Genomic DNA, 25,821 nt, shown 5'->3' on the forward strand with positions numbered 1-25,821 from the left:
AAAGCCAGAGCCCCTGGGCCGCCCCCATTATAGTGGTTCGCAAAAAAGAAAGTTGAACACCTGCACCATCAAGGACTCGTATCCGCTGCCCCGCATAGAAGAGTCTTTGTCCGCCTTGGGGAACGCAACGTACTTCTCGACTCTAGACCTGGCCAGTGGGTACTGGCAGGTGCCAATGTCGGAGAAAGACAGAGCCAAGACGGCTTTTATCCTTCCCATGGGACTGTTCGAGTTTAATCGGATGCCGTTCGGGCTGGCCAATGCCCCAGGAACCTTCCAGCGGTTGATGAAGCGGTGTCTGGGAGACCTCAACTTTGAAGCCATGTCGATATACCTGGATGATATCATTATCTATTGCGCCACGTTCGAGAACCACCTGCGGCGGTAGGGGCAGGTGCTCGGCCGGCTGCAGAAGTACGGGTTAAAGGTAAAACCCCAGAAATGCCACCTGTTCCGCACCCAGATCGAATATCTGGGGCATATCGTCTCGACGGAGGGTGTCAGACAGTCCCTGGAAAAGGTTACTGCCATCCAGGGGTGGCCTACTCCCGAGACGGTGAAAGACGTGCGGGCCTTCCTGGGGTTGGCCGGCTACTACCGTTGGTTCGTGAAGAATTTTGCACGCCGAGCCCTGCAGGACCTGCTGAAGGGGACTCCAGCCGGGGCGAATGGACGTGGGTCACCCTCCCAGGGCTGTGGGGTACTCGGTACCGGGCCCTATGAGCTTCAGTGGGAGATGTCACGGCAGCTGTGACCCGGCCCGTGGCCCTGGTCGCCCATTGTAAAAGGGGGGTTGTTTCAGTGTGCTTGTGGTAGTGAAAGTTTATAAGTGATTCGTGATGCCACCTGTGGTATTCGGCAATGTGAATGTAAGCCGACGCTGCAGACAGTTCCTCTGGGACAGATGGTGTGGTGCAGCAATGATGTTATAGCCCTCCACAGGCAGGGCTGTAGTCTCAGGGCAGTGTAGGTGAGGTGACACGCAGATGGTATAGTGTCAGGCGCAGAGGATGCAGCAGTGCTGGGCCGGTACTCGCAGGAATGAGTGGAGGACACCAGAGCATGTACTGTAGTTCCAAAGCTTTACTCACAGTCTGTTGTACAAACAGGTGCCTGCCTCCGTGCCGTGTCCTCCGGGTCAGGGACTCAGTCAACCAGCCAAGCCAGATGGAATACTCCTTTCCAACACTCCGCCAATATGTGCCTTGCTGAACATCTCCTCTTATAGTGCCTTTAAGTGAAATACTCCTAGTACTGAGTTACACTGGAGTTCATCCTGTCCGATGTTCCTATGAACTCTACTTGTACAGCAGACAGCTGTAGCCTGCTTCGGGGACTCCTTGCTACTAAGTCCCGGCTCACTATCCAGTTGCTGTTGTGCCCCTAAGTCTTGTGTGGGAATAAAGTGGTCTCTACTTCTATTCCTCCGGTGTCTGCTGCAGGACCATTAGTATCCATACAACCTCGGGGACCGGGACCCGGCCTTGCGCTTAGAACTTCTAGGAAGGGTTCTCTTCTAACCCACATCCTCTGTTCTCTCTTACTCCTCACGTTCCATCCTAATCTTTCCTTCTATGGAGAATCAGGCTTTCAGTCTACGTTGCTCTTTCTCTTCCTCTCCCGTGCCAGCAGACCCAGATCACTGGGATCCGCTACAGGACCTCCATCCTTCCATCCCTCTCTCTGGGGATCTTCTCCTCTCCAACTCTCTAACCAACTGACCTCTAATCCTAAACTCTTCCCGCTCCTTGTAATGTAAAACTAACTCCACCCACATCCCAGCACGTTTTGTGTTCCAAGCAGGGAGCCACCAATGGGTGCTTTGCTATACTCCAAGCAGAGAGCCGCCGAAGGTGCTTTGCTACACTACTTTGTGGTGTTGGGTGCAGGTGTTGGAGTGTGGTCAAGAGTCTCCACCTTACCTGGATGGTGGGATACTACACCTCAGGAGGAGGTGCAGTACCTCTGTGGCGACTGAGCCTCAGGAGCGCCACAGACGGAAGGTCCAGTGGCAGCAACTGCAAGAGGATGCATTTCAAGATCTCAAAGCTGCACTCTCGGAAGCCCCGGTATTGGCGTATGTGGATTTCTCGCAACCGTTCATCCTGCATACCGACGAGAGCCTCCAGGGACTAGGAGCTGTGTTGTCACAGGTGCAGGACAGCTGAGAGAAAGTGATCACCTATGGTAGCCGGTCGCTGCATGACTCCGAACGCAACCCGGATAATTACAGCTCCTTTAAGCTCGAGCTCCTCGCGGTAGTGTGGGCAATGATGGAACGGTTCGCATAGTACCTGGCGGGCTCCGAAGTGGTAGTGCGGACTGACAACCCACTAGTCCATTTGGAGAATGCCAAACTGGGGGCCCTGGAACAGCGGTGGGTGGCTCGGATGGCCAAGTTCAACTACAAGATCATCTACAAAAGAGGCTCTGAAAACGTGCACGCTGACGCACTCTCCAGAATCCGACACACCGCCCCAGGGAGGAAGCGAGAAGACGAATTAGAAGGAGAAGAGATGCCGTTCGCCCTCACCACCGCCGCGCTTACCGCCTACGCACAAGAAGCGCCTCATCCAGGACCCTTAGGAGGAATGCTGGATCCAGCAGCAATAGGAAGATGGAGAAATCGGAATCCTGCGCTGATGGGTGGTCACCGGCAAATTGCCCACTGGCTCACAGAGACAGACTTTAACCCAGGACATGTTGCTGATGTTGTGCCAGTGGAAGAAACTAGCCATCAAAAAGGGACTTCTATATCGGAAAGCCGTGTCACGAACAACGTCGGCTACAATATGGCAGGTGATCGTGCCCGGAACACATCTCAGCCAACTGGTTCGGGACGCCCACGAAAAGGGGGCTCACTTCGGTGCCCAAAAGACTTTGCAATGGTTGCAGCAGTGTACCATCCACGCTTGCACGCTGCTGTGGACGAAGTTTGCCGAACCTGCCGCCCATGCGAGCTCGCTAAACTTCCCGCACAATGAGCCCCGGTGCAGACAATTGTAACATCAGCTCCCCTCGTGCTCCTCACGGTGGACTATCTGACCATAGGTCCCGCCTAACAGGGGTATGAACATTGTCTTGTTATGGTGGATCATTTCACCAAGTTCGCCGTGGTCACCCCCACCCGAGACCCGACAGCGGAGTCGGCCGCCTATGCGATTTGTAAAAACTGTATCCAAGTATACGGCTGCCCGCAACAAATACATTCGGACCAAGGAGCGTGCTTCCTAGGAAGGGTCATGGAAGAACTACATCATCTCTATGGTATCAATAAGTCGCGAACTACACCATACCACCCGCAGTGAAACGGAGCCTGCGAACGATTCAATCGAACACTAATCCAAATGCTGCGTACCCTGGAGAGCGACCGAGAGGCCCGCTGGCCTGAATACGTTCCTGAGCTGGTGTGGGTGTATAATAACCGGGTGCACCGGGTGACTGGTTACACCCCCTACTCATTGTTGTTCGGACGGGAAGGTAAAGGAATCACGGAAATGAAATTAAACCCGGAGGAACCCCAACGCTGGACCGGAGAATCCTCGTGGGTCCGAAACCACCGGCACCGGCTGCAGACCCTCCACCGAATCGTTCATACAAAGCTTCAGGATCTAGAGCACCTGGGAGGAGCACTGCCCCCACCAATTGACTTCCAGATTGGGGATCGGGTACTCGTACTAGATCAACGCCCCCCAAACAGTTAGAACCACGGTGGGAGGAGAACCCGTATCTAGTGTTGCGCCGAATAAGCCCCGACGGGCCTGTGTATGAAATACAATCCGAAGGAAATGACGCACCTCTCACTCGTGTTGTGCACCGTAACATGTTACGGCCTTGTGCGTCCACTGATCCCATGCGACTCGAACCGTTCCCTCAGGTCCCCGACCCTCCGCCCACGGTCTGGGACTTGGACGATGAAGAGGACTCCCCAACCGCATTCGCGGGTCACCCAAGTAGTGACACTACAGTGGACCCGGGCATCCCACCAGAATCAGCTATCCTACCACCATCCACCACCCCAGAAGGCTCCACCATACCTGAACTCCAACGCTCCAAGCGATCAACAGCTTGCAAACCCCCTGAACGTTACGAACAGGAGCAGTTCATATGGCGACAAGGACTGTCATCTCAAAAGATCAACCCGAGCCTACCGATACCCTCGCCCGAGGACTGGCGAGCATATAGGATGGGGGAGTGTGGGAATAAGGGCCCCCGCCGAGTGTCCGGGATGGAACCAAGGGGACCGTCTCTTAGGTTCCGGGGGGAGACTATTGCCGGGGGACAGAATTCAGGGACGGACCGTGGAGATGGACAGATGGGCTAGGGGAGGAGCCAGTATAAAAGGGGCGGGGAACGCTAGTCACGGTGACTTAGGAGACCGGGACAGAAGCAGCAGGAGACCGTGGGAGCGAATGAGAGCCAAAGTGACTGACCAGAGCCAGGAGAGACGTTCACCTAGGACACCAGAGGGACGGCGCCCAGACGACCGTCCGAGAGTCACTGCCCCGCTTCAACCCGTGGCTGCTGCCGCCTCTCCAAAGCCCTCGGCTGCTGCCGCCTCGCTCCAGCCCGCGGCTGCGGCCTACCCACGGTCGCTCGCGGCCGTTGTCGCCTCGCTCCAACCCGCGGCTACAGCCTGTCTCCCGCCACCCGCAGCCGCCCTGCTCTCACCTGTGGCCGCGGCAAGTCCAGTGCCGTCGGCAGCCACCACTGTCCCACTCCGGTCCACGGCAGGGGCTGGGCCGTTGCTCGCCGCGGAATCCCCGTCGCAGCTGTTAGCTGCACAGGTGGCCTGCCAATCGCCACCCCGCATCGCTGCTGCTTGCCTCAGTCCGGGGACTGCGGCCCATCCGTTCAAGGACTCCTCCGGGGCCTGTGGTGCCTCGGTGTCACCGGGGCGTTGGAATGCTCGAAGACTTCGTCAACTCTTCAGCAGCTGGGCCCAGCGGCTGCTACGCCAAAGAACCCCCGTCCAGAATGCCAAGGGACTTCAGGACGGCTAAGTTGACTATATAGTTAAGGACCCGTAGTCGGCCATACCGCAGCCCTATAGTGACTGGCTTTCGCTGGATGTAGTCGTGTTCTACCTGTTTGAGTTTGCTTGTATTGAGCCCCTGTGAGGGCAACTCTTGTTACCCCTGTGACTGGTCAGGCTACGACTGAGGACAGTTACCTCTAGGCCTATAAACGTTATTACTAAAAGCACCAAACCGTCTCGCGCCTCGTCACTGCGTCCTGTGTACCTGCTAGTACCACAACGGCGCCAGAGATAATCCAGAGAGTTGTCCTGGACAAGTACCTGAGATCTCTACCGCCAGCCCTGAGGAAGTGGGTAAGCCATGGAAATCCTACGACGGCAGATCAATTGGTGGATATGGTTGAGTGTTACTTCCTGGCGGAAGGACTCCGAGACGACGCTACCCCACCTCAGTCTTCATCATCTCCACGTGGAACCGGTAAGACTGTTCCCGGGAGTAGGGGAGAAGGAAAAAATCCCTAAGACAGTGGGGGAGGAAAACGGGACTGCCCGCACGGTGAGGCCAAGAGTAGCGAACGTTGGTCTAGGCATGGGGCCCTTTAGGTGTTTTCGCTGCCAAGAGATGGGCCACATCGCTGCGAACTGTCCAGTCACTACTGAACCCATTTAGTGCGACGCCACAGACTCTCAAAAACGCATGTCTATGGTTGCCCGGGTAGTGAGTGTGAATGCCGGTCAAAGTAAGGTGGAAAAACACCTGTGTGATGTAACGTGGATGGAAGAAGGGTGGTGGCATTGATAGACTCGGGAAGTGTGGTGACTCTGGTGAAGGCCAGTCTGGTGTCAGCCCTGACTGGACCATCTGACAAATTTTCTGTAACGTGTGTGCATGGAGACACTTGTTCGTATCTCACTGCGGTCATATGCATTTCTACTTCCTATGGGTCTGTGCAACATAAAGTGGGACTTGTCCCCGCGTTGTTACATGATGTTATCTTGGGCCGGGATTTCCCCCACTTCTGGCAATTGTGGGAGAATCAGTTGATGCCCCAGGGTAACAGTGTACGGGATTCCTCTCCCAGGGCGCGTGTGGGTCCCGAACCCCTGGAGGAGGTTCCCCAGGGAGACTTTAGTGACGAGTCTACTGGAAATGAACTTCCGTTCCCATTTTCAGTCATGGAGGGGGATACGGAGGAGACCAGGGAAGAGGAGGGGGCAGGCAGCCGACCACCTCCCCGCTTGCCGGATGTGGAAGTCCAGAAAGATGGCTTCCAAAGCGAGCAAATAAAGGATCCTACCCTTTCTCAGGCTAGGACAAATGTAAAAATGATAAATGGAGTACCAGTAGAACCTGGCACTAGGCTGGCATATCTGTACATGGTCCTGGAGAATGATTTATTATATCAGATAGCGAAAAAAGGGCATGACAGGGTGCAAAGATTAGTTGTGCCAAAACCCTACCGGCGGAAAGTGCTGGACCTGGCCCACGGACATGTGATGGGAGGGCACCTGGAAGTCCAGAAAACCACCGAAAGGATATTACACTGTTTTGTTTGGCCAGGCATGCATCATGATGTTCGTGTATATTGTGAGTCTTGTCCTGACTGCCATGCCTCTGCGCCTAAACCCCGATTCTGTAGCCCTTTGGTACCCCTACCTATTATTGAAGTCCCGTTTGAGAGGATTGGGATGGATTTAGTTGGGCCCCTTCCACGGTCTGCCCGTGGTCACCAACATATCCTGGTCATCTTGGATTATGCCACTCGTTACCCGGAGGCCATCCCTTTGCGTAACACGGCCACCAAGATGATTGCCAAGAAACTGGTGCATGTGTTTAGTCGGGTCGGTATTCCAAAACAGATACTCACCGACCAGGGGACGCCCTTTATGTCACTGGTAATGAGGGAGCTCTGCAGGCTGCTACAAATTGAACCGTTACGCACATCCGTGTATCACCCTCAAACAGACGGGCTGGTCGAACGGTTCAATAAAACTCTGAAGCAGATGCTGAGAAAGGCGATAGATAAGGATGGGAAAAACTGGGACTATGTACTTCCATATTTGCTTTTTGCCATCAGGGAAGTGCCCCAGTCTTCCACTGGATTCTCGCCTTTCGAGTTATTGTACGCCCGACGTCCGCGTGGACTGTTAGACGTCGCAAAAGAAACCTGGGAGGGTCAGGTCACTCCGTTTAAAACGGTAATAGATCATGTAACACAAATGCAGGACCGTATTGCGGCTGTTATGCCCATCGTCAAAGAGCGCATGATACAGACTCAGGGAGCCCAAAAAAGAATCTATGATAGGGGCGCCAAGATTCGTACATTTGCACCCGGAGATAGGGTGTTGATCCTGGTCCCCACGGCCGACAGTAAATTTCTAGCAAAGTGGCAGGGCGCCTTTGAGTTTAAGGAAAGAGTTGGTGAGGTAAACTACAAAGTGTATCAGGCAGGTAAAAGGAAACCTGAACAGATTTATCATGTAAATCTGATAAAACCCTGGAAGGATCGGTCTGCCTTATCAGCGGATCTGGCTCGGCCCGTCTGCTCGCATACCGTACCGGAGGTACGGATTGCAGAGACTCTCTCGGAGCGGCAAAAGACAGGTCAGGCAGTTTCTACTTCACAACCAAAAGTTTTTCTCTGAAAAACCCGGGCAGACTACGCTAATGAAACATGACATTATAATGGAACCTGGGGTCACCGTCCATGTGAAACCCTATAGAATCCCGGTAGCGCGCTGTGAAGCTGTTTCCAGAGAAGTCAAGGCAATGTTAGAGTTAGGGGACATTGAGGAGTCGTACAGTGCTTGGTCCAGCCCGATTGTGTTAATTCCTAAACCGGACGGCACCATCCGATCTGCAATGACTTCAGGAAACTGAATGCGGTCTCAAAATTTGATGCTTAGCCTATGCTTTGGGTCGACGAGTTAATAGATCGGTTAGGGAAGGCCCGGTATATTACAACCCTAGATCTAACAAAGGGATATTGGCAGATCCCTCTGGCGTAGGCTGCCAGAGAGAAGACGGCGTTTGCTACACCGGAAGGTTTATTTCAGTATGTGTATATGCCGTTTTGATTGCACGGAGCACCGGCAACATTCCAGAGACTGATGGATTGAGTCCTGAGGCAACATAGGCAGTACGCTTCTGCCTATTTGGATGACATTGTCATTTACAGCTTGGACTGGGAGACTCACCTCCAGAAAGTGCAAGCTGTGATTGAGGACCTGTGGGGGGCAGGTCTAACCGCGAACCCCAAGAAATGTTACATCGGGCTAGAAGAAGCCTGGTATTTGGGTTACGTAATTGGGAGGGGTATTGTTAAACCCCAGCTCGATAAAATTCAAGCGGTTCAGGACTGGCTGCAAGCAGTTAACAAAAAGCAGGTGCAAGTCTTTCTGGGGATCGCCGGCTATTATCGCCGGTTCATCCCCAATTTTGCAGCCATCGCTACCCCCTTAACGGATCTTACCAAAGGGAAAGATTCTGTCATGGTTAAATGGAATTTAGCGGCTGAAGAAGCCTTCCATAGCCTAAAATGGGCACTCTGCTCTCAACCCGTACTGGTGACTCCAGATTTCCGCAGCAAGTTTGTGATACAAACTGATGCCTCTGAGACCGGTATCGGGGCCGTACTGTCACAAGCGAGGGACGGAGTGGAACACCCGGTCCTCTATCTCAGCAGGAAGCTGAATAAACATGAGCAAAAGTATGCGGTAATGGAAAAAGAGTGCCTAGCCATTAAATGGGCTATAGAGTCCCTCAAGTATTACCTGGTGGGCAGAAAGTTCAGGCTGCTCACTGACCATGCCCCTCTCAAGTGGATGCACTTGCACAAGGAACGGAATAGCCGAGTGACCCGGTGGTTCATTGCCCTGCAGGCCTACACTTTTACGGTGGAGCACCGCCCAGAGGTACAGATGGGGAATGCAGATGCCCTGTCCCGAGTGCACTGTTTGGCGGGTGTCATTGCTCGACCGGAGTGTTCTGAGCAGGGGGAGGGGGGATATGTGAGAAGCATGGCGGAATCGTGGATGAGGGCAGGTATATCTCGCCCAGATACCTTTCCTATGTGGCCTAGTCTGGGCAGTATCTCACCTGATGACTAATAAGTAAGGGGAGGCGGATATAAAAGGACGCCAGGTGGTGCGTAAAGGTACTGTCACACTTAGCGATGCACCAGCGATCCCGACCAGCGATATGACGCAGTCAGGATCGCTGGTGCATCACTAAGTGGTCGCTAGTGAGCTGCCACACAGGCAGATCTCACCAGCGACATCGCAGGGTTCGGGGGTCGCTACTTACCTGTCAGACGAGGCGATCCTGACGTCCTCCCGCTCGCATCCACGCGTCGCTCGTCTCCACAGCAGGAAGCCCAGCAGGAAGCTGACGACGAGAAACGGTCCAGGACGTTCTCGCGCGATCAGCGATAACCAGCTGGGGATCGGTCGGAGGTAAGTATCAGACATAGCGATATCGCTAGCAATATCGCTATAACGTCACAAAAACCAGTGACGTTATAGCGATATTGCTAGCGATATCGCTTAGTGTAACAGGCCCTTTAGTTGCTGAGCCTGGGGAACACAGAGAGCATGTCTGTGTGAGCGACACTTGTGAGTGAAAGCAATGCTCATGGTAACCATGGCTTGGCTGTACGGGAGAAGCCCTCCAGATGGTAGTTAGATCAGACCCTGTTTAGTTAGTGCCGGACAAGCAAGGTTTTTGTTTTCTGCTTTATTTTTCTTGATGTTTTGCTTTCACCTGATATAAACCTGACCCAGTGTAAGTTATGTCCAGATCCCGGCTGTGCATCTGAGTTTCATGCTAAACCCACATGGCCTTTGACCCCAGCAAAGGCGATCCCGGAGCGTTTTATCACAACACCCACACTGAACTATTCTCCTACTGAAGACCATTCATGTTCTCACACAGTATTGTACCCTTTTCATAACCCCAAAAGTTCCACCCATACAGTATGATGCCCCCACAGTACATTCTGACCACACAATATGATAACCCCCATAAACAGTATGATGCCCCAAACTCAGTATGAGCCCCAACAGTACATTATCCCCACTCAGTCAGATGCCCCCCTCAGACACCAGCTGCAGAGCCCCATACTGATGGCCCCCACAGATCTGCTACATAAACAGACACAACTCTACTATACCAAAATACACACACAACTCTGCTACACCAAAAGACACACAACTCTGCTACAGCAAAACACACATGTGAGGTGCTAGCAGGAACGCGGGATGCAGTGACAAGCAGGAGGCCTAGCAAGAGTTAACGGGCACTTTATGCAAAGTAGAGTACAGCGAATACTCCACACAGGGAGTTAGCAGTAATGATACAGTACGAATGCAGGAAGGGGAATGGTGGATAAAACAATGTTAACAAACAAATAGCACGAAACGATTCAACTTATCAGTCGGATGAGATTGAAATATCTCACGATGGCAACGCAGGTGCCGCGAGACGGCTCTGAAGCAATCCTGGATGAAGTTAAGGCATTGTCTCTGTACCGCAACGGCGTGACATGGCTCGTCCAGACGTAATCCCTCAGTCCTGGAACATGGTGTTATGTGACTGATAGAAGCTGTCTCAGCGAGTGTGAAACAAAGTCCCGGGGTGGAGGCCAGAGCAGGACCCTGCGGACAGGCGTGCACTGTAGGGTCGGCATGGTACGGCATGTCAGTAGTCATCAGGGGTGCTGACCAGTCAGGGCTTTCGGGTGCCGGAGTCTGCGAAGTACTCAGTCTGGTAGGTGCACAAGTAGTGCTCGCAGGGGCAGACAGGCTACAGAGTAAGCCCGCCAGTTGGTCAGAAGCAGCGGAGACGGCGTCAACCTTCTTCTTCAGCGTGTACTGTCTTCCCGCCATAAGCCCCGTTTTCGCGCGCTCTGCTCCTTTTATATCCACCCCGCCCCCTATAGTCAGGTGCAAAGGTCTGCGATGGTCAAAAAGTCCCACAGGAAGCTCTTCCCCTGGCAACACTGGTGACAACCCCGATAGTTCCAGCCCGGGCACGCAAGAAGATGCCCTAGCCCAGTCCATCCTTCTACACATACACAACTCTTTTACATGATAACACACAACTGTGCTACACCAAAACACACACACAATTCTGCTACATGATAACACACAACCCTGCTACACCATAACACACCTTGTTTAGGTCATGTGACTCATACGTCCTGGCATTATCTTCAGTCCTGTTGACATAGATACAGTTGATGTTGGGACAGTCCTCGTGGGACAGTGGGACAGGTCCCCAAAATCAGGAACGTCCCACTGGATCCAGGAAGGTTGAAAGCTATGTTAGGCTCTTTATCAGGCAGGATGCGGTGAAATATCGGAGTACCGGATCCGGCTGCAAACGCTGACACCGGATCCTTCTTTCTGCCGGATATATTCCTGGCAGAGAAGGTCTTCCGGGCATGCGCAGTGCGAAAAACCGGTCCGGCGTTTGGAAAAAACGTTGCATGCAACGTTTTTTCCAGACGCCGGACCGGCAATTCATGCAGTATCCAGCAAAAGCCGGACGCGTTGCATTGCCATCCGGCGCAATGCGGCGACAATGAAAGTGTACGGGCAAAAAGCTGGATCAGGTCGTAACAGGCGCCGGATCCGGCTTTTACATATTTCGCCGCATCGTGCCGGATAGCAAAAAAACGAAATGTGAAAGTAGCCTTAGTTGTATTATTTCTGTACTGCTGGTGGGATCATAGGGAGACAATTCTGGAGAAATACCTGGAGAAACTGATAGTAATATAAAAGATAAAGTGAATGTTAGAAAACCCCAGGTGACCTCTGTGTAACACAATTCTGCAGGCTTCCTCTCTTCTCCACCATTATTGTCCTTTTGTTTTATGTTCCTTATTTCCTGGTGTAGGATATCAGAAAATCAATCCAGGAAATGCTCTATGTAGAATACATTGGGAGAATCAGGTATTCTGTTGATCTCTACAGATCCCGAATTCTGATGATCAGTAATACTAGCGTTCTGGATGCAGCGTATTTTTGCTGCGTCCAAAATGCAGTGTTGCACAGTGGAAGCACAGTGGATGGGATTAATATAAATCCCATGCCCACTGTGTTTCTTTTTTGCGCTGTGTAAAATCATCAGAAGTGTAGGTTTCTGAGCCGCGGCATGTCAATTTCTCTTGCGGGATCTCTCAGTCTTCTGGGTGGAATTTCCTCATAGACTTGCATTAGATGAGGAAAATCTGAAGCTTAAAAAGAAAGCACAAGTGTTGTAAGTGCATTTATGCAGGTGTTTTTATCCTGGATTAACCTTATAAATAAATAATAATAAAAAATGAAGTGGGACCACCTTAGGCTAGTTTCACACTAGCATTCGGCTGCGTAGTTATTCTGTGAAGCTCCGCCCACTGCTGCACCTCCTCCGTTCAGCTCCGCCTATGTCTGCATGCGGCCTGCGTACCTACAGTATCTTTAACATTTGGTACACAGGCCGTGCCGATGTATGCGGATGCCTCCGCATGCGTCGTTTTGACGATGCGGCGACCGCAGCAAAATGCAACATGTTGCGATCAAAACGACACATGCGAAGGCATCTGTATACATCCACACGGCTTGCATACCCAATGTTAAACATAGGGTGCGCAGGACGAATGCCGACGTAGGCGGAGCTGAAGGAAGAGGTGAGGCAGTGGGAGGAGCTTCACAAAGGAACTACGCAGCCCTCCTCAGCTCTGACATCCGCAAATGTGAAGCTGGTCTTAGTTTTCATAGCCAGCCAAGAAATAGCAGACAGCTTCGAGCTTATATTATCAAGCTGGAAAGGTCCCTAGTCATTGGGCCCTTCCCAGCCTCAAAATACAAGCCCACAGCAGCCCCAGAATTGGCCCATCACTTGAGATGTGCCAATTCTGGCGCTTTGCCCCGCTCTTCATGATTACCTCGGAGCCGTGATAATCGGGGTAATGGTGGCTGTGATTTGAAAAAAATCATAGTTGGCATCAAGCCCTGGGGTTAGTAATGGAGAGTTGTCTATCAGACACACCCATTACTAACCCGATAATAAAAACATTCACACAGAAAAAAAACACTTTATTTGAATAAAGACCACCCCACACTATCCCTCGTTCACCAATCTATTGAAAAAAAAAAATCACATGCACGTCCAAAGTAATCCCCCGAATCTGAATTAGTCCAGAAAACGATACCTGAAAAGCATAAAAAGACAGAAGTAAACATAAGAGACACTCCCTCGTTCATCAATTTATTACCCAAAATGTTGCCATGAAGCTCCGCCGTTGTCCACATTCCCCAAATCTGGCTCCAGCGACTGTGAATAACAGTAAAGTCATCACTATTCAAAGGCATTGGGTAGTCATGACAACACTCATCATCGTCCCTGGCTGGTAACACTTTAACACAATTTTTCACAGTTGATGGACCAATGGTGTACTGTAACAATGTGAATGGCCTCTTTGAAGAACTGAATCAAGATTATTTTGTTGCAGATTAGCGATTGTTTATTGACTCATCCCAGAGAAGTTTGAAAGCAGCGTTGCTTCACAATGAAAATATGAAACCATCAATCCCTATTGTTCACTCATGTCATCTAAAGGGACGTTATGAAAATCTGTCAGTTGTTTTGGATGCTATACAATATAAGCATCATCAATGGAATATCTGTGGAGATTTGACAATGACAGTCTAATGTCAAGCACTTTTAATTTCTGCTCATATTTTGGTTTCTATTTTGCATGTGAAATTATTTTGGATCAATAAAAACTGTTTTGTAAGGTGAATCATTTTTTTTCTGATATGTAGATTACTGTTTTCTTAATGTCTCCAGTATATTTCCTATACCTTATAATATTGATGCTGCTCCATAGAAATTGTACGTGCTACAGAAAAACTATATACATTTTTTTTAAATCAGGACAAAATGATGATTCCGAAAAGTACAAAGTCACTTATTTTTTGAAGAGCTGTGTTATGTATGGACCACTATATGGGCCCATTCTCTATTCAGCATTATATGGGGACCATGGCTATTCTGTATGGAGCATTACATAGGGCCCATTATACTGTATGGAGCATTATATGGGACCTATTATTCTGTATGAAGAATTATGTGGGATCCATTCTGTATGGAGCATTATATGAGGTTCATTCTGTATGGAGCCCTTTATGGAGTCCATTATTCTGTATGAAGCATTATATAGGTCCACTATTCTGTATAGAGAATTATATGGGGTCCATTATTCTGTATGGAGCACTATATGAGGTCCATTCTGTATGGAGCATCATATGGGGTCCATTATACTGTATGGAGCAATATATTGGGCCTATTATTCTGTATGCAGCATTATGTGGGGCCCAATATTCCGTACGCAGCATTACATGGGGTCCATTATTCTGTATGGAGCATTGTATGGTTTACATTAGTCTGTATGGAGCATTATATGGGGTCCATTACACTATATGGGGCCCATTATTCTGTATGGAGCATTATATGAGGCCCATTATTCTGTATGGAGCAATATAAGGGGCCCATTATTCTGTTTGGAGCAATATATGGGGTTCATTATTCTGTTTAGAGCAATCTATGGGGCTCATTATTCTGTATGAAGCATTATATGAGGCTCATGATTCCGTATGGAGCAATATATGGGGGCCCATTATACTGAATGGAGCAATATATGGGGCCCATTAAACTGAAATAAGCAATATATGGGGCCGGTTACACTGAATGAAGCAATATATGGGGCCCATTACACTGAATGAAGCAATATATGGGGCCCATTATACTGAATGAAGCAATATCCAAAGACATATTGATAAGGAATTTAGATTGTGAGCCCCATCGGGGACAGTGTTGATAATGTGTTCCAGGTGTAAAGCGCTGCGGAATATGTTAGCGCAATATAAACATAAAGATTATTATTATTAATATATGGGGCCCATTACACTGTATGGAGGACTATACTGTCCGGTCTAAAATGAAAACTTTTGAATCCCCCCAGGGGACGCACTGTGTGCTGTGAGGATTCACCGGTTTCTGAGCTATTGTAGAATTTACAATAGATATCACTCATGTAATCTAAGAATCTGTGCATCATGTATCCTGGTATTTGTTAAAGGGGCCCACTGAGACTCTTTCCCTGGGGCTCATGAAAACCTGGAGTCAGCTCTGTATCAAGCCATTGGGTTGCTCGTCTTCCTCTTTGCCTTGTTCCTTCTATTCTTTCGACCATGATCTCCTTCTCCAGTGATTGGTCTCTTTGCATGATGTGTCCAAAGTAGGCAAATCGTAGTTGGTGACTCTTGCTTCGAGTGACATATCTGGCTTGATTTGTTCCTTAATTGATTTGTTTGTTCTTCTTGCCATCTATGGTAACATCCTTCTCCAGCACCACATTTTGAAGGCATCAATTCTTCTTCTGTCTTGTTTACCTAGAGTCCAAAAAGTAGAAACCAGTGGCAATGACTGTAACATCAGATGAGCGCGTTTACCCGGACCAGAAATAAAACAGTTTTCCTTATGTTACTGACACTTTAACTGAGCTTATTCTGGTATTTCTCATCAGAGTGACTTGGAAACAGAATCCCTTCCTGAGACTGAAGCAGAACTAGAATCTGAAGAGGCAATGAAGTCAGTGACAAGAGAGATGGCAAGTCCTTGCCGGAAAACACATGCCGTTGTGCAGGTAATTCAGCAATTTAGTCATAAACAGGTTCACGTGTTATAATTAGGTATTCAAGGGTCAATCAAACTTTCTTATACAATGGTTTACTGATAACGATGAACATTTACCTATTATCTATGGAAATAATAGAATACTAAAGGCGCCAGAATAAAGTTGTCTGAGACTGCTGACCTTGGCGGGACTGTCCAATGTGTACGGGGTCCTCAGAAATCTCCCAGAATAATTATGGTCTGACAACCATCTAAGGGCACATCAACTACAAGGAATGAGGAAAGCATTATTATAGGATTTGTCCAATAAGACCCAATGAAAACAACAGTATAGGACTGTGGGAAAGAGATTGCAATATTCTTAACAGCAATTGTAATGTGCCATGGATTAATTATTAGAGCTAATTGGATTTATTCTAAGAATGATTTCTTGTAGCATTAAGAAGCTAATCTTATAATTAGATAAGGCATGAGAGCTCAGGAGTAGACACTCAAGGCTTACTGCTTATTGAAGAACAAAAAGGAAGACAAAACACAGATTCAAACCATTCATACAAAAAAGGTTCATCGATAGTGTCCAATGTAATGTTCACCTTCAGAATGATGAATATGTCAGTGGTCAAACTGAGCATTTAGGCTAGCCATATGCATGTCAGGAATGTCGGCAAACCCACTGATATTGGTGGAAGTGGATGACAATTAAAAGTCTATAGGGGGCTACCCAACTCTTCCCTGGGGTAGAGAAGGATTGCACGCTGGGAAATCCAACTTCCCGTTTCTTCTCTCCCCCGACATCTCCCATTCTTTTGTTACCAGTAATGTTAGTATTTGGCAGAGGTTTAAGTCCTACCACATGGGCAGATAATAAGGAGTGCCAGCTAACAATTGTTTCCCTCTCATGTGGTTATTGTCAGTAACACATCACTGTGTACATAAGGAGATGCGGTGTCCACCAACGGTAATCTTTAGGCCAGCATGAAAGATAACATCTTACAAACGCTTGTATGTCGGCTTATCTCGGGCCACACTACATAGGGGGAATGATGGGGAACAAGCCTAATCAATTTGCCCATGTAAAACTACATTTAGATATTGTGGACTTCAACATGCCCAATCCTATATGTAGATAAGACACTGCCAGCAGTCTATTCTCCTATTTCCTTAGGAATAAACATTCATACTTGGCTGAGCATGCATGTCTATGTGGAAGAGGTGAGAGATAGCAGTTGGCTAATAGATATCCTGTGTATAGGCAGCTTGGCAGTCAGGACAAAGGGCTTTCTGCCAACAACTACGATTTTCAGTTTATTTATATATTTCCCTCATTAATATGCTTTGGACTAAAGTCTACAATAATTCACAATTGGCAGTAAACACAAGTTTATGCTGTGTTACTGTGCTGTACACTGATTAGGGTAAAAATGTTTTGAACTTTTGACTTTCAGGCTCCATATCTCACCATCCACTACTGCTTTGAATGAGAGGCTGCCATCATTTTATAGACAATCATCTTGGCTATCTCATACATAAATCTGACTTGCAACTATTTAGCATAGTTATGCTGATTCTTGTCATGTTACTGTTTTGCTCCTGGAGGTGGATAACTCTTTCTTCCTGAATACTACAAAATGCAACCTGTTCTCACATTCCCTAATAGGTCAGTGTGTTATTAGGTTGATTCCCAAGGGAAAGGTCACTGGTCCAAAGCAAGGAGCAGCCATGACGAAAATTTCCCAAGAAAAGTGAAATAACATTATCCAGCGATGGTGGTCTGTCGGACAAGAAAATTGCCAAACTGCATCATGTGAATGAATATCATGGCAGTTGGAAGAATATGAAATGAAATCCATCCATCCATTAAAAAGCCAAGAGGTGGACATCCAGGCAAAATATAACACAGTCAACATGTTAGCTCAACACAAGGTCTGTCAGTTCTGGCGTGACAAACACTGCAGAGGAGGTGTCTCATATGGTTTGTAATAGTGAGATCACAGACGACCATGCAAGCACTGTGCAACGCAAGTTTCTCGAGTCTGGAATGATGGCCTGGAAAATGGTGAAGAAGCCTCGACTGCAGTATCATCATATGAAGCGTTCTCTCGAGTTTGCAGAAAAGTGAACAGTAGAAGATTAGAAACGGGTGATTTACAGCAATGATACAAAAGTCAATAGACTAGGCTCTAATGGGTGCAGGTGGGTCTGGAAGAAACGAGGGAAACAGCGGCTAACTGAGAATTTGAAGGAACTGTTAAGTTCGGTGGAGGAAGCCTGATGATATAGGGTTGTTTCACAGCCAAAGCAATTGGATACTTTACCAGGCTCGATGGCGGTCTCAGTGCTGAACTATATGTATCTAACAAGATGAGTTACTTCGTACACTCGAGTACTATGGGTATGAAAAAGCATGACATAGTGTTCCAGCAGGACGACCTAAAGCATACATCGAAATTGGCAAAGAAATGGTTGTATGACAATGAAGTAGAGGTGCTGGATTTATCCCCACAGTCCCCAGACCTCAACACAATCGAACACTTGAGGATTGAGTTGAAGAAAAAGCTGTATACATACACAAGTGAGGCGACCAGTACGCACCAACTTTAGGAATGTGTAGAAGAGACCTGGAATGAGATTTTGGTTGACACATGCTTAAATCTGATCGAGAACATGCCCAGAAGGACTCAGGCAGTGTTGAAAACCAAAGGTGGCTTTACAAAATACTACCAAAATAATAAAAATAAAAATGTACATTTTTGGGAGAAAAACAGTAACAATGCAGTGACCTGACAAGACTCTGCATAACATCATATGCTAAATAGATGTAAGTCAGATTTATGTATGAGATAGCCAAGATGATTGTCTATAAAATAATGGCAGTTTCAAGTTCAAAGCTGTAGTGGATGGTGAGATATGGAGCCTGAAAGTCAAAGGTTCAAAACATTGTTACCCTTTTTCTCGTCAGTGTACCTCAGGTGGGGTCCACGGTCTCTTTGGGGTGGTTTTCAAAAATATTGCAACTCCAAAGTAAGAATGTGTAAAGTTATAGTGACGGGGTCATCCAACAACAATCAAATATCTATGGGCAGGAAGCTATTGTCAGTTCAAAGGCAGAAACTATGGTAAACTATTACATGGGATGGAAGGGATGGGATGGAACTATGTGTAGCATTGATTTATATGTTTTAATAAATAATGATAAAAGCCTCATCCTCTAGCAGCAAAGTATTAGTAGAGGAAAGAAGTAGACAATGCAGAATAGAAGTGAAAGCCTCCAATGTCTGTCTGTATCTGGATTCCTTTGTCTGCCTTATGGAGTTGTCTGGACCATTTTATTGCACGCAGAGCACTCCTCTGGATCTGATAGACACAGGAAAGAGTCTCAAAGTGCAGGCCGAAAAGCCCCATCTTGTGAGTCTTGGCAGTGGGAGGCTGAGCACCGCCATCACTCTGCTGCCCCTGGAAGAAGGTACCGTCTGCAAATACTTAGCACAATCCAACTATAATAATATTTATCTTTTCTGCAACTTTTCTGTGAATGAACTTTAGTTATAGTTTAGCATTTTAGAATTGCTTACCCATGAGTTTTTCTCACTAAATACAGTGTACATTCCTATACTATTATATACTTACGGAACTTTATGTATTCATAGAGGTAACCCATCAACTGACTCATCTATTTGCTTCTTTATACTTCATGGACCTGTAGCTGTCAGATCCTGTCTGTGCACATAATTAGCTAATATATGCTACAAAATACTGCACAATGTTCAGATAATAGTGTGACTGCAGTGAATGCCATACATATTCCCTATCATAATGTAGGCACACCAGATAGTGTTGACAAATTGCCGATAGTTGGTTTTCAAGTTTTGGTAATACAGAAAAGACAGTAGAAAATTAATAACCAATATTGTATCATTAGACCTACAGAATACATAGCCAACCAATAACAAACTTTGATGGAGTTCCCAAATACAGATATGAACCTATAAAAAGCGAATAAAAATTTATGCTGATAGAAAATAAAAAAATAATCATAGATAAATATAATTTTATTAATTACAATACACAAAACGGAAAACCCCCAAAAATATAAACACTTCATAAAACAACAAAAAAAAAAGAGTGTGGGCAATGGTAAATCACATCCATCATGTCAAAAGACTATGATGAATAACATAGATAATAGCTTAGTGAAAAAAGAAATGGGGAGGGAAAAGTGTAAAAAGCTGCACAAAGTGACAAGTATAATCAGGCAACCAAAGACATGGTTATATGAAAATATAACATAATAATCAAGATAAAACTCCTAATTCATAGAATAACTCTGTGCAAAAACTCCATATAATGAATAAGTATAAATTACAATAAATAAACATAAGGAACCCTTCACAGCTATTAACGTGCAGTAGTGCAATGACACCCATACCCACAAGCAAATGCCATTGTAAATGCACCAGTTAACAGACCACACTTCCCACTACCCTGACGCACGTTTCACATTAGCTTTGCCACGGGGTCTTCCATTTTTCTGTGTTGTAATTAATAAAATTATATTTATTTATGCTTATGGTTTTTGGTTATTTTCTATTAGCATAAGTTTTGATGAGTTAAATAATAATAATGAGTTATTTATAGGTTAAAGACAATAGAAAAGCAGGAGAGGCAGTAGAGATCTACAGTTTTCTCAGACGCCATACTTCTCATTTCTATGGCTAGCTTTACATGTGACATGTGTAGATGATAAGACAAGTTTACTTCCAATGTTGGAGGTTATTTTGCTCTTCCTGACCTTTATTTTCTTACAACAGGAAGGACCACTTTGGGTCACGCATCGAAAGATATTTTCCTAAGGGGCCCGGGTATTGCAGCTGTGCACTGCATTATTGAGAATATCCATGGAACTCTGACTCTTCATCCATGTGGGAATCCCTGTGCTATCGATGGACTTCCAATAACTCAACCTACTCGTCTAACACAAGGTACAACATGAGGCCAATACCATCTGTAACAAACTATGGTTTAATTAACTAGAGCTCCAAATTCTGATAATAAAACACGTGTTACAGCTCAGACCGGCCCCATGTTATCGGATGACAATGACATCTGGCTGCTATGCAATGGCAGACCATTTCCTCCTCTAGTCTGCCGCGCTTTCCTATACGGAAGAGCAGAGTGCACAGTGTATATGTCAAGGATCATGCTCATTATATATGTCTGGGTTGGCCTCTGTGACCTCATGCACGCAGTGTACAGAGCGCGAACAGCCCAGTTTCAGAGACTGTTCTGCCGCTAAGTTCCCATCCATTTCAATCAAAACTGACCTGCAGTACCTGATGATAGCCACAATGTATGATGGTGCTGTGCTGCTCCGACCCTATACACTGTGTAACTCTGACTGTAGCTGGCGCTGCAAACTGATCATCAGTGGAGGTGCTGGCTGTCGGACCCCCACCAATCTGATATTGACATGTCATCAAAGTATAATGCATGTCATGGATTACCCCCTTATTGGAGAGTCTGTGTGTAGGGGGGAATAATCTGCTGCCTAATATCTTTAATGGCAGTTTATATTCCTTTGAGTCCCATTGAAAGTCAGCATGCTGATTCTTTTCACCCAATATTATGTCAGGGAAGACTCTGGGTCCCCAACATTGGCCTCTCCCCTTATCAAAAATTACAGTATTATATCTTTGGGTCGGGCCCACACAATGTATGGACCTGTAAGAAAGCACACATATACATCTATAGGACCACACTCTCCTTTTGATTTTGCACAAAGCATGTATGCTTTTGCCATTTTCCATCTGATGGGGCATCAGGGAGATATTGTTTTCTATGGCTATTGCAACTAGAGTAGGATATCTATATGTATTGTACCATACTGAGGCAGCATTATGGAAGCAAACCGACCCATAGGGACTCCATGTGGCAGCTGCAAGGATTCATGCACACATCTCCTCCAATGGTTGTCCAGGACATTAACTTAACGGGAGATAATGTGCAGTACTCAGAAGCGGCCACTAAGCAATGTATGGCGCTGGTGTGTTCCTACCCATGCATCGTTCCATCTGCTTGTAGAGCAGTTTTCAGCTTGTTGGTGGGGGTGCTGGGTGTCAGACAACACCAGATTCATGTTGATGACCTATCATGAAGTCATCAGTTGTTAAAGGGGTTATTTAGGCTTGGGATACAAGTCTGCAATCACTGTATGTGACTGCAGACTTGTAAATCCTCACAAGCATGCCCACTGCGTGCTGTGAGTATTTACCGGTGCTGGGAGCGGGCAGTCATGGGCCGCCCTCCCAGGGCTGTGGGGTACTCGGTACCGGGCCGGTGTCAGGGGGATGTGTCACAGCAGCGGTGACCCGGTCCGTGGCCCTGGGCGCCCAAGTAATGGGGAGATGTAGTTATTGGTAGAATAGTTTGTGACGCCACCCGTGGTGTTTGGCAAATGTGGTGGTAGGCCAACGCTGCATACAGATCCGCTGGGACTGATGGTATGTGCAGCCTAGATGGTAAAGCTCCCCACAGGTGAAGCTATAGTCCCAGGGCAGTATAGATGTAGCTGGCACGGGAATGTAGCAGTGCTGAAAGCGTAGGGAACAGACAAGACACAGCGGTTGTAGTTTCTGTACCTTTACTGAGTATATGCAGTCCAGAGTCCTGATTACAGATGGTATTGGAGCAGGTTAGCCTGGAAGCAGATCAGGATTCTCTCTCAGCAGAAGGGCTGTGCAGTCTCCTTCCTAGCGCTTTGTAGTGTGAAGCACCCCAGTACTTAGTTACTCTGAAATGCCTCTCTTCAGATGTTCCTAGAACTTTACTTGTATGACAGACAGCTGTAGGCTCTCTCGGGGACTCCTCTCCTGAGTCCTGGCTCTCTATTCAATTGCTGTTGTGTCCCAAGTCTTTGCTGGGAGCAGGGCATTTACAGCCTCCTACTCCTCTGGTATCTGTGGCAGGACCGTTAGTATCCGTACCACTGTGGGGGACCAGGCTCCAGTCTTTGCGCTCTAGCGGTGAGGGAGCTCTCCTCCCGGAGCTCAACCTCCACCCCGCTCCCCATGTCTGCACACGTGGACCTCCTCACACTATCTGCCCACTCCTTTCTCCTGACCCTCAGAGAGTACTCTGCTCCTCAATCCTGGTTCAGAGTTCCCCCTGCTGGCCCGGAGTGGAACTGTGTTGCATGCATTAGGTTAACTGCTTGAGAGACCCATCACTGCTTCCAAGCCTGGCATTACCCTCCCCTGGAGGAAGGCAAAGCCAGTGTGGCGACCATACCCCTGGGGGCGCCACAGTCATGTCTCTGAAAGTATGTGATTTGCATACTTCCGGCCACATTCCAATTAGACGTGTCCGGCCTCACTTAGTACACTTGCATTGAGCGATGCCCTGAACGTCTAGTCTGTATGTGATCACGTGTATGCTTATCATGTATGTGCGTGCTAGGGTTCACAACTCTGCAGGTACATAGAGTGACAGCAGACTTGTACCCTAAATCCTGACAACCATCTTAAAGGTATTGAAAACCATCAATTTTTTTACCACTTAATAATTGAGGTAAACATTTCAAGGTTTTTTTTTAGAGCCAGGAAAATGGATGTGTGCCTAGAATAGATGATTACATATGTTTATAAGTCTTATCTCTATGGGAATGTTAGAACAAGAATACCTTTGCTGTGATCTCACCAGGAAAGTCATCATCGAAATTATGCAGAGCAAAGTATTAGCTAGTCTGGACAATTATCAAGACATTGTTTGGTGTGAACGGAAACAAAACATTCAGTCTCTATGTGCTTGTATGGAAAGAACTGCGGCAAAAAGTGAAGGGACTGTACCATCTTAGACATTTCTGGCATAACTGCACCTGATGCCATGAGTGTCCCTCTATCCATCTTTAGAGCGGGGCCCTGGAATGGAAAGGGGCCCGGGCTGTGCTGCTCTTTCCATTCACGTGAATGGGAGATCAGGAAACTGGTGATGCTGCTTCAGAGCGTATGCTTAATGTATGTAGGGTATACAGATGCTTAATAAGACATTTCCATATTTGCTTAGGAAAGCACCTCCAAGATTTAGTGACATGTGCAGAGATTGTGGTGTTAGTTTTCAGATTACATTCTCCGGCAGTGATGTATAGAAAGCAGTCAGTGTTTATGGGTCGCCCTCCCAGGGCTGTGGGGTAATCGGTATCGGGCCGGTCCTTCAGAGGGGAATGTCACAGCAGCGGAGACCCGGTCCATGGCCCTGGGCGCCCATGTAAAAGAGGATTTGAGTGAAGAAATAAAGTTTATGAGTGATTTGTGACGCCACCTGTGGTGTTCGGCAAAGGAGGTGTTAAGCCGATGCTGTAGACAGATCCTCTGGGACAGATGGTGGGGTGCAGCGGTGATGTTATAGCCCTCCACAGGCAGGGCTGTAGTCCCAGGGCAGAGTAGATGAAGAGAATAGGTATTGAGGAAGAGGGTGCAGTGTCTGGCACAGAGTTGTAGCAGTGCTGAAGAAGTTGCAGAAAGAAGGCAAGGACACAGCAGAATGTAGTTTCTTTACCTTTACTTTGTAAGTGCAGTCCAGGGTCCAGATTACAGATGGCACAGGAGATGATTAGCCTGGAAGCAACTTAGGAATCTCTCTCTCAGATGGGTTGTGTAGTCTCCTCTCTAGCGCTTACTTGAGGTACATGCAGCACTGTGTTACACTGACGTTCCTCCTTCTTCCCTTTTGGATCTACCTCGTATGGCAGACAGCTGTAGCCCTCTCTCTCTCTTGGCTCACCTGTCGCTGTTGTGCCTCCGAGTCTTAGGTGGGAATAGAGCATTTACAGCTTCATATTCCTCTGGTTTCTGTTGCAGGACCTTCAGTATCCTTACAACCGTGGAGACCAGGCTCCAGATCATGCACTATCACTGGAAGGTAGCTCTCTATCCTCAGCTCAAACTCCAGCTTCTCTCCACACGTTTATGGGACGCTCTCACACCCAGGGCGGTGGGGTACTCGGTACCGGGCCCGATGAGCTTCAATGGGAGATGTCATGGCAGCTGTGACCCGGCCCGTGGCCCTGGGCGCCCATTGTTAAAAGGGGTTGTTTCAGTGTGCTTATGGTAGTGAAAGTTTATAAGTGATTCGTGACGCCACCTGTGATGTTCGGCAATGAAGATGTAAGCCGACGCTGCAGACAGATCCTCTAGGACAGATGGTGTGGTGCAGCAGTGATGTTATAGCCCTCCACAGGCAGGGCTGTAGTTCCAGGGCAGAGTAAGTGAAGTGACACGTAGATGGTGTAGTCTCAGGCGCAGAGGGGGTAGCAGTGCTGGACAAGTTGGCGCAGGGAATAAGTGGAGGACACCAGGGCATGTAGTTCCAAAGCTTTATTCACAGTCTGTTGTACAAACAGGTGCCTGCCTCCGTGCCGTGTCCTCCGGGTCAGGGACTCAGTCAACCTCCAGGCCAGATGGAATACTCCTTTCCAACACTCCACCAACATGTGTCTTTCTGAACGTCTCCTCTTATAGCGCCTTTAAGTGAAGTACTCCTAGTACTGAGTTACACTGGAGTGCCTCCTGTCTGATGTTCTTATGAACTCTAATTGTACGGCAGACAGCTGTAGCCTGCTTCGGGGACTCCTTGCTACTAAATCCCGGCTCACTATCCAGTTGCTGTTGTGCCCCCAAGTCTTGTGTGGGAATAAAGTGGTCACTACTTCTATTCCTCCGGTGTCTGCTGCAGGACCATTAGTATCCGTACCACCTCGGGGACCGGGACCCGGCCTTGCGATTAGAACTTCTAGGAAGGGTTCTCTTCTAACCCACGTCCTGTGTTCTCTTTTACTCCTCACGTTCCGTACTAATCTTTCCTTCTATGGAGAATCAGGCTTTCAGTCTATGTTGCTCTCTCTCTTCCCAGGTCACTGGGATCTGCTGCAGCACTTCCATCCATCTATCCCTCTCTCCGGGGATCTTCTTCCCTCCAACTCCCTAACCAACTGACCTCTAATCCTAAACTCTTCCCGATCCTTGTAATGTAAACTAACTCCACCCGCCTCCCAGCACGCTTCGTGTTCCAAGCAGGGAGCCGCCGAAGGTGCTTTGCTACACTACTTTGTGGTGTGGGGTGCAGGTGTTGGAGCGTGGTCAGGAGTCTTCACCTTACCTGGATGGTGGGG

The 25,821-nt window shown here is 47.8% G+C and overlaps 1 protein-coding gene across 13 annotated transcripts in view; it reads left to right on the forward strand.

Moving 5' to 3' along the window:
• The window catches only part of PHLDB1 (pleckstrin homology like domain family B member 1), a 291,420-nt gene that overhangs the window by 108,076 nt on the left and 157,523 nt on the right, over nt 1–25,821 (forward strand). For all 13 annotated transcript variants that reach the window (XM_073566505.1, XM_073566503.1, XM_073566496.1 and 10 more), the window contains 3 exons: nt 15,550–15,669; nt 18,999–19,122; nt 20,468–20,638. In XM_073566505.1, the coding sequence (XP_073422606.1) occupies nt 15,610–15,669; nt 18,999–19,122; nt 20,468–20,638 (355 nt within the window). In that variant the 5' untranslated portion in view covers nt 15,550–15,609. The remainder of the gene's footprint in view (nt 1–15,549; nt 15,670–18,998; nt 19,123–20,467; nt 20,639–25,821) is intronic.

This window comes from Dendrobates tinctorius, unplaced genomic scaffold (genome assembly GCF_039654945.1).
Source record: "Dendrobates tinctorius isolate UK_male_01 unplaced genomic scaffold, ASM3965494v1 ptg000018l, whole genome shotgun sequence".
Classification (NCBI taxonomy): domain Eukaryota; kingdom Metazoa; phylum Chordata; class Amphibia; order Anura; family Dendrobatidae; genus Dendrobates; species Dendrobates tinctorius.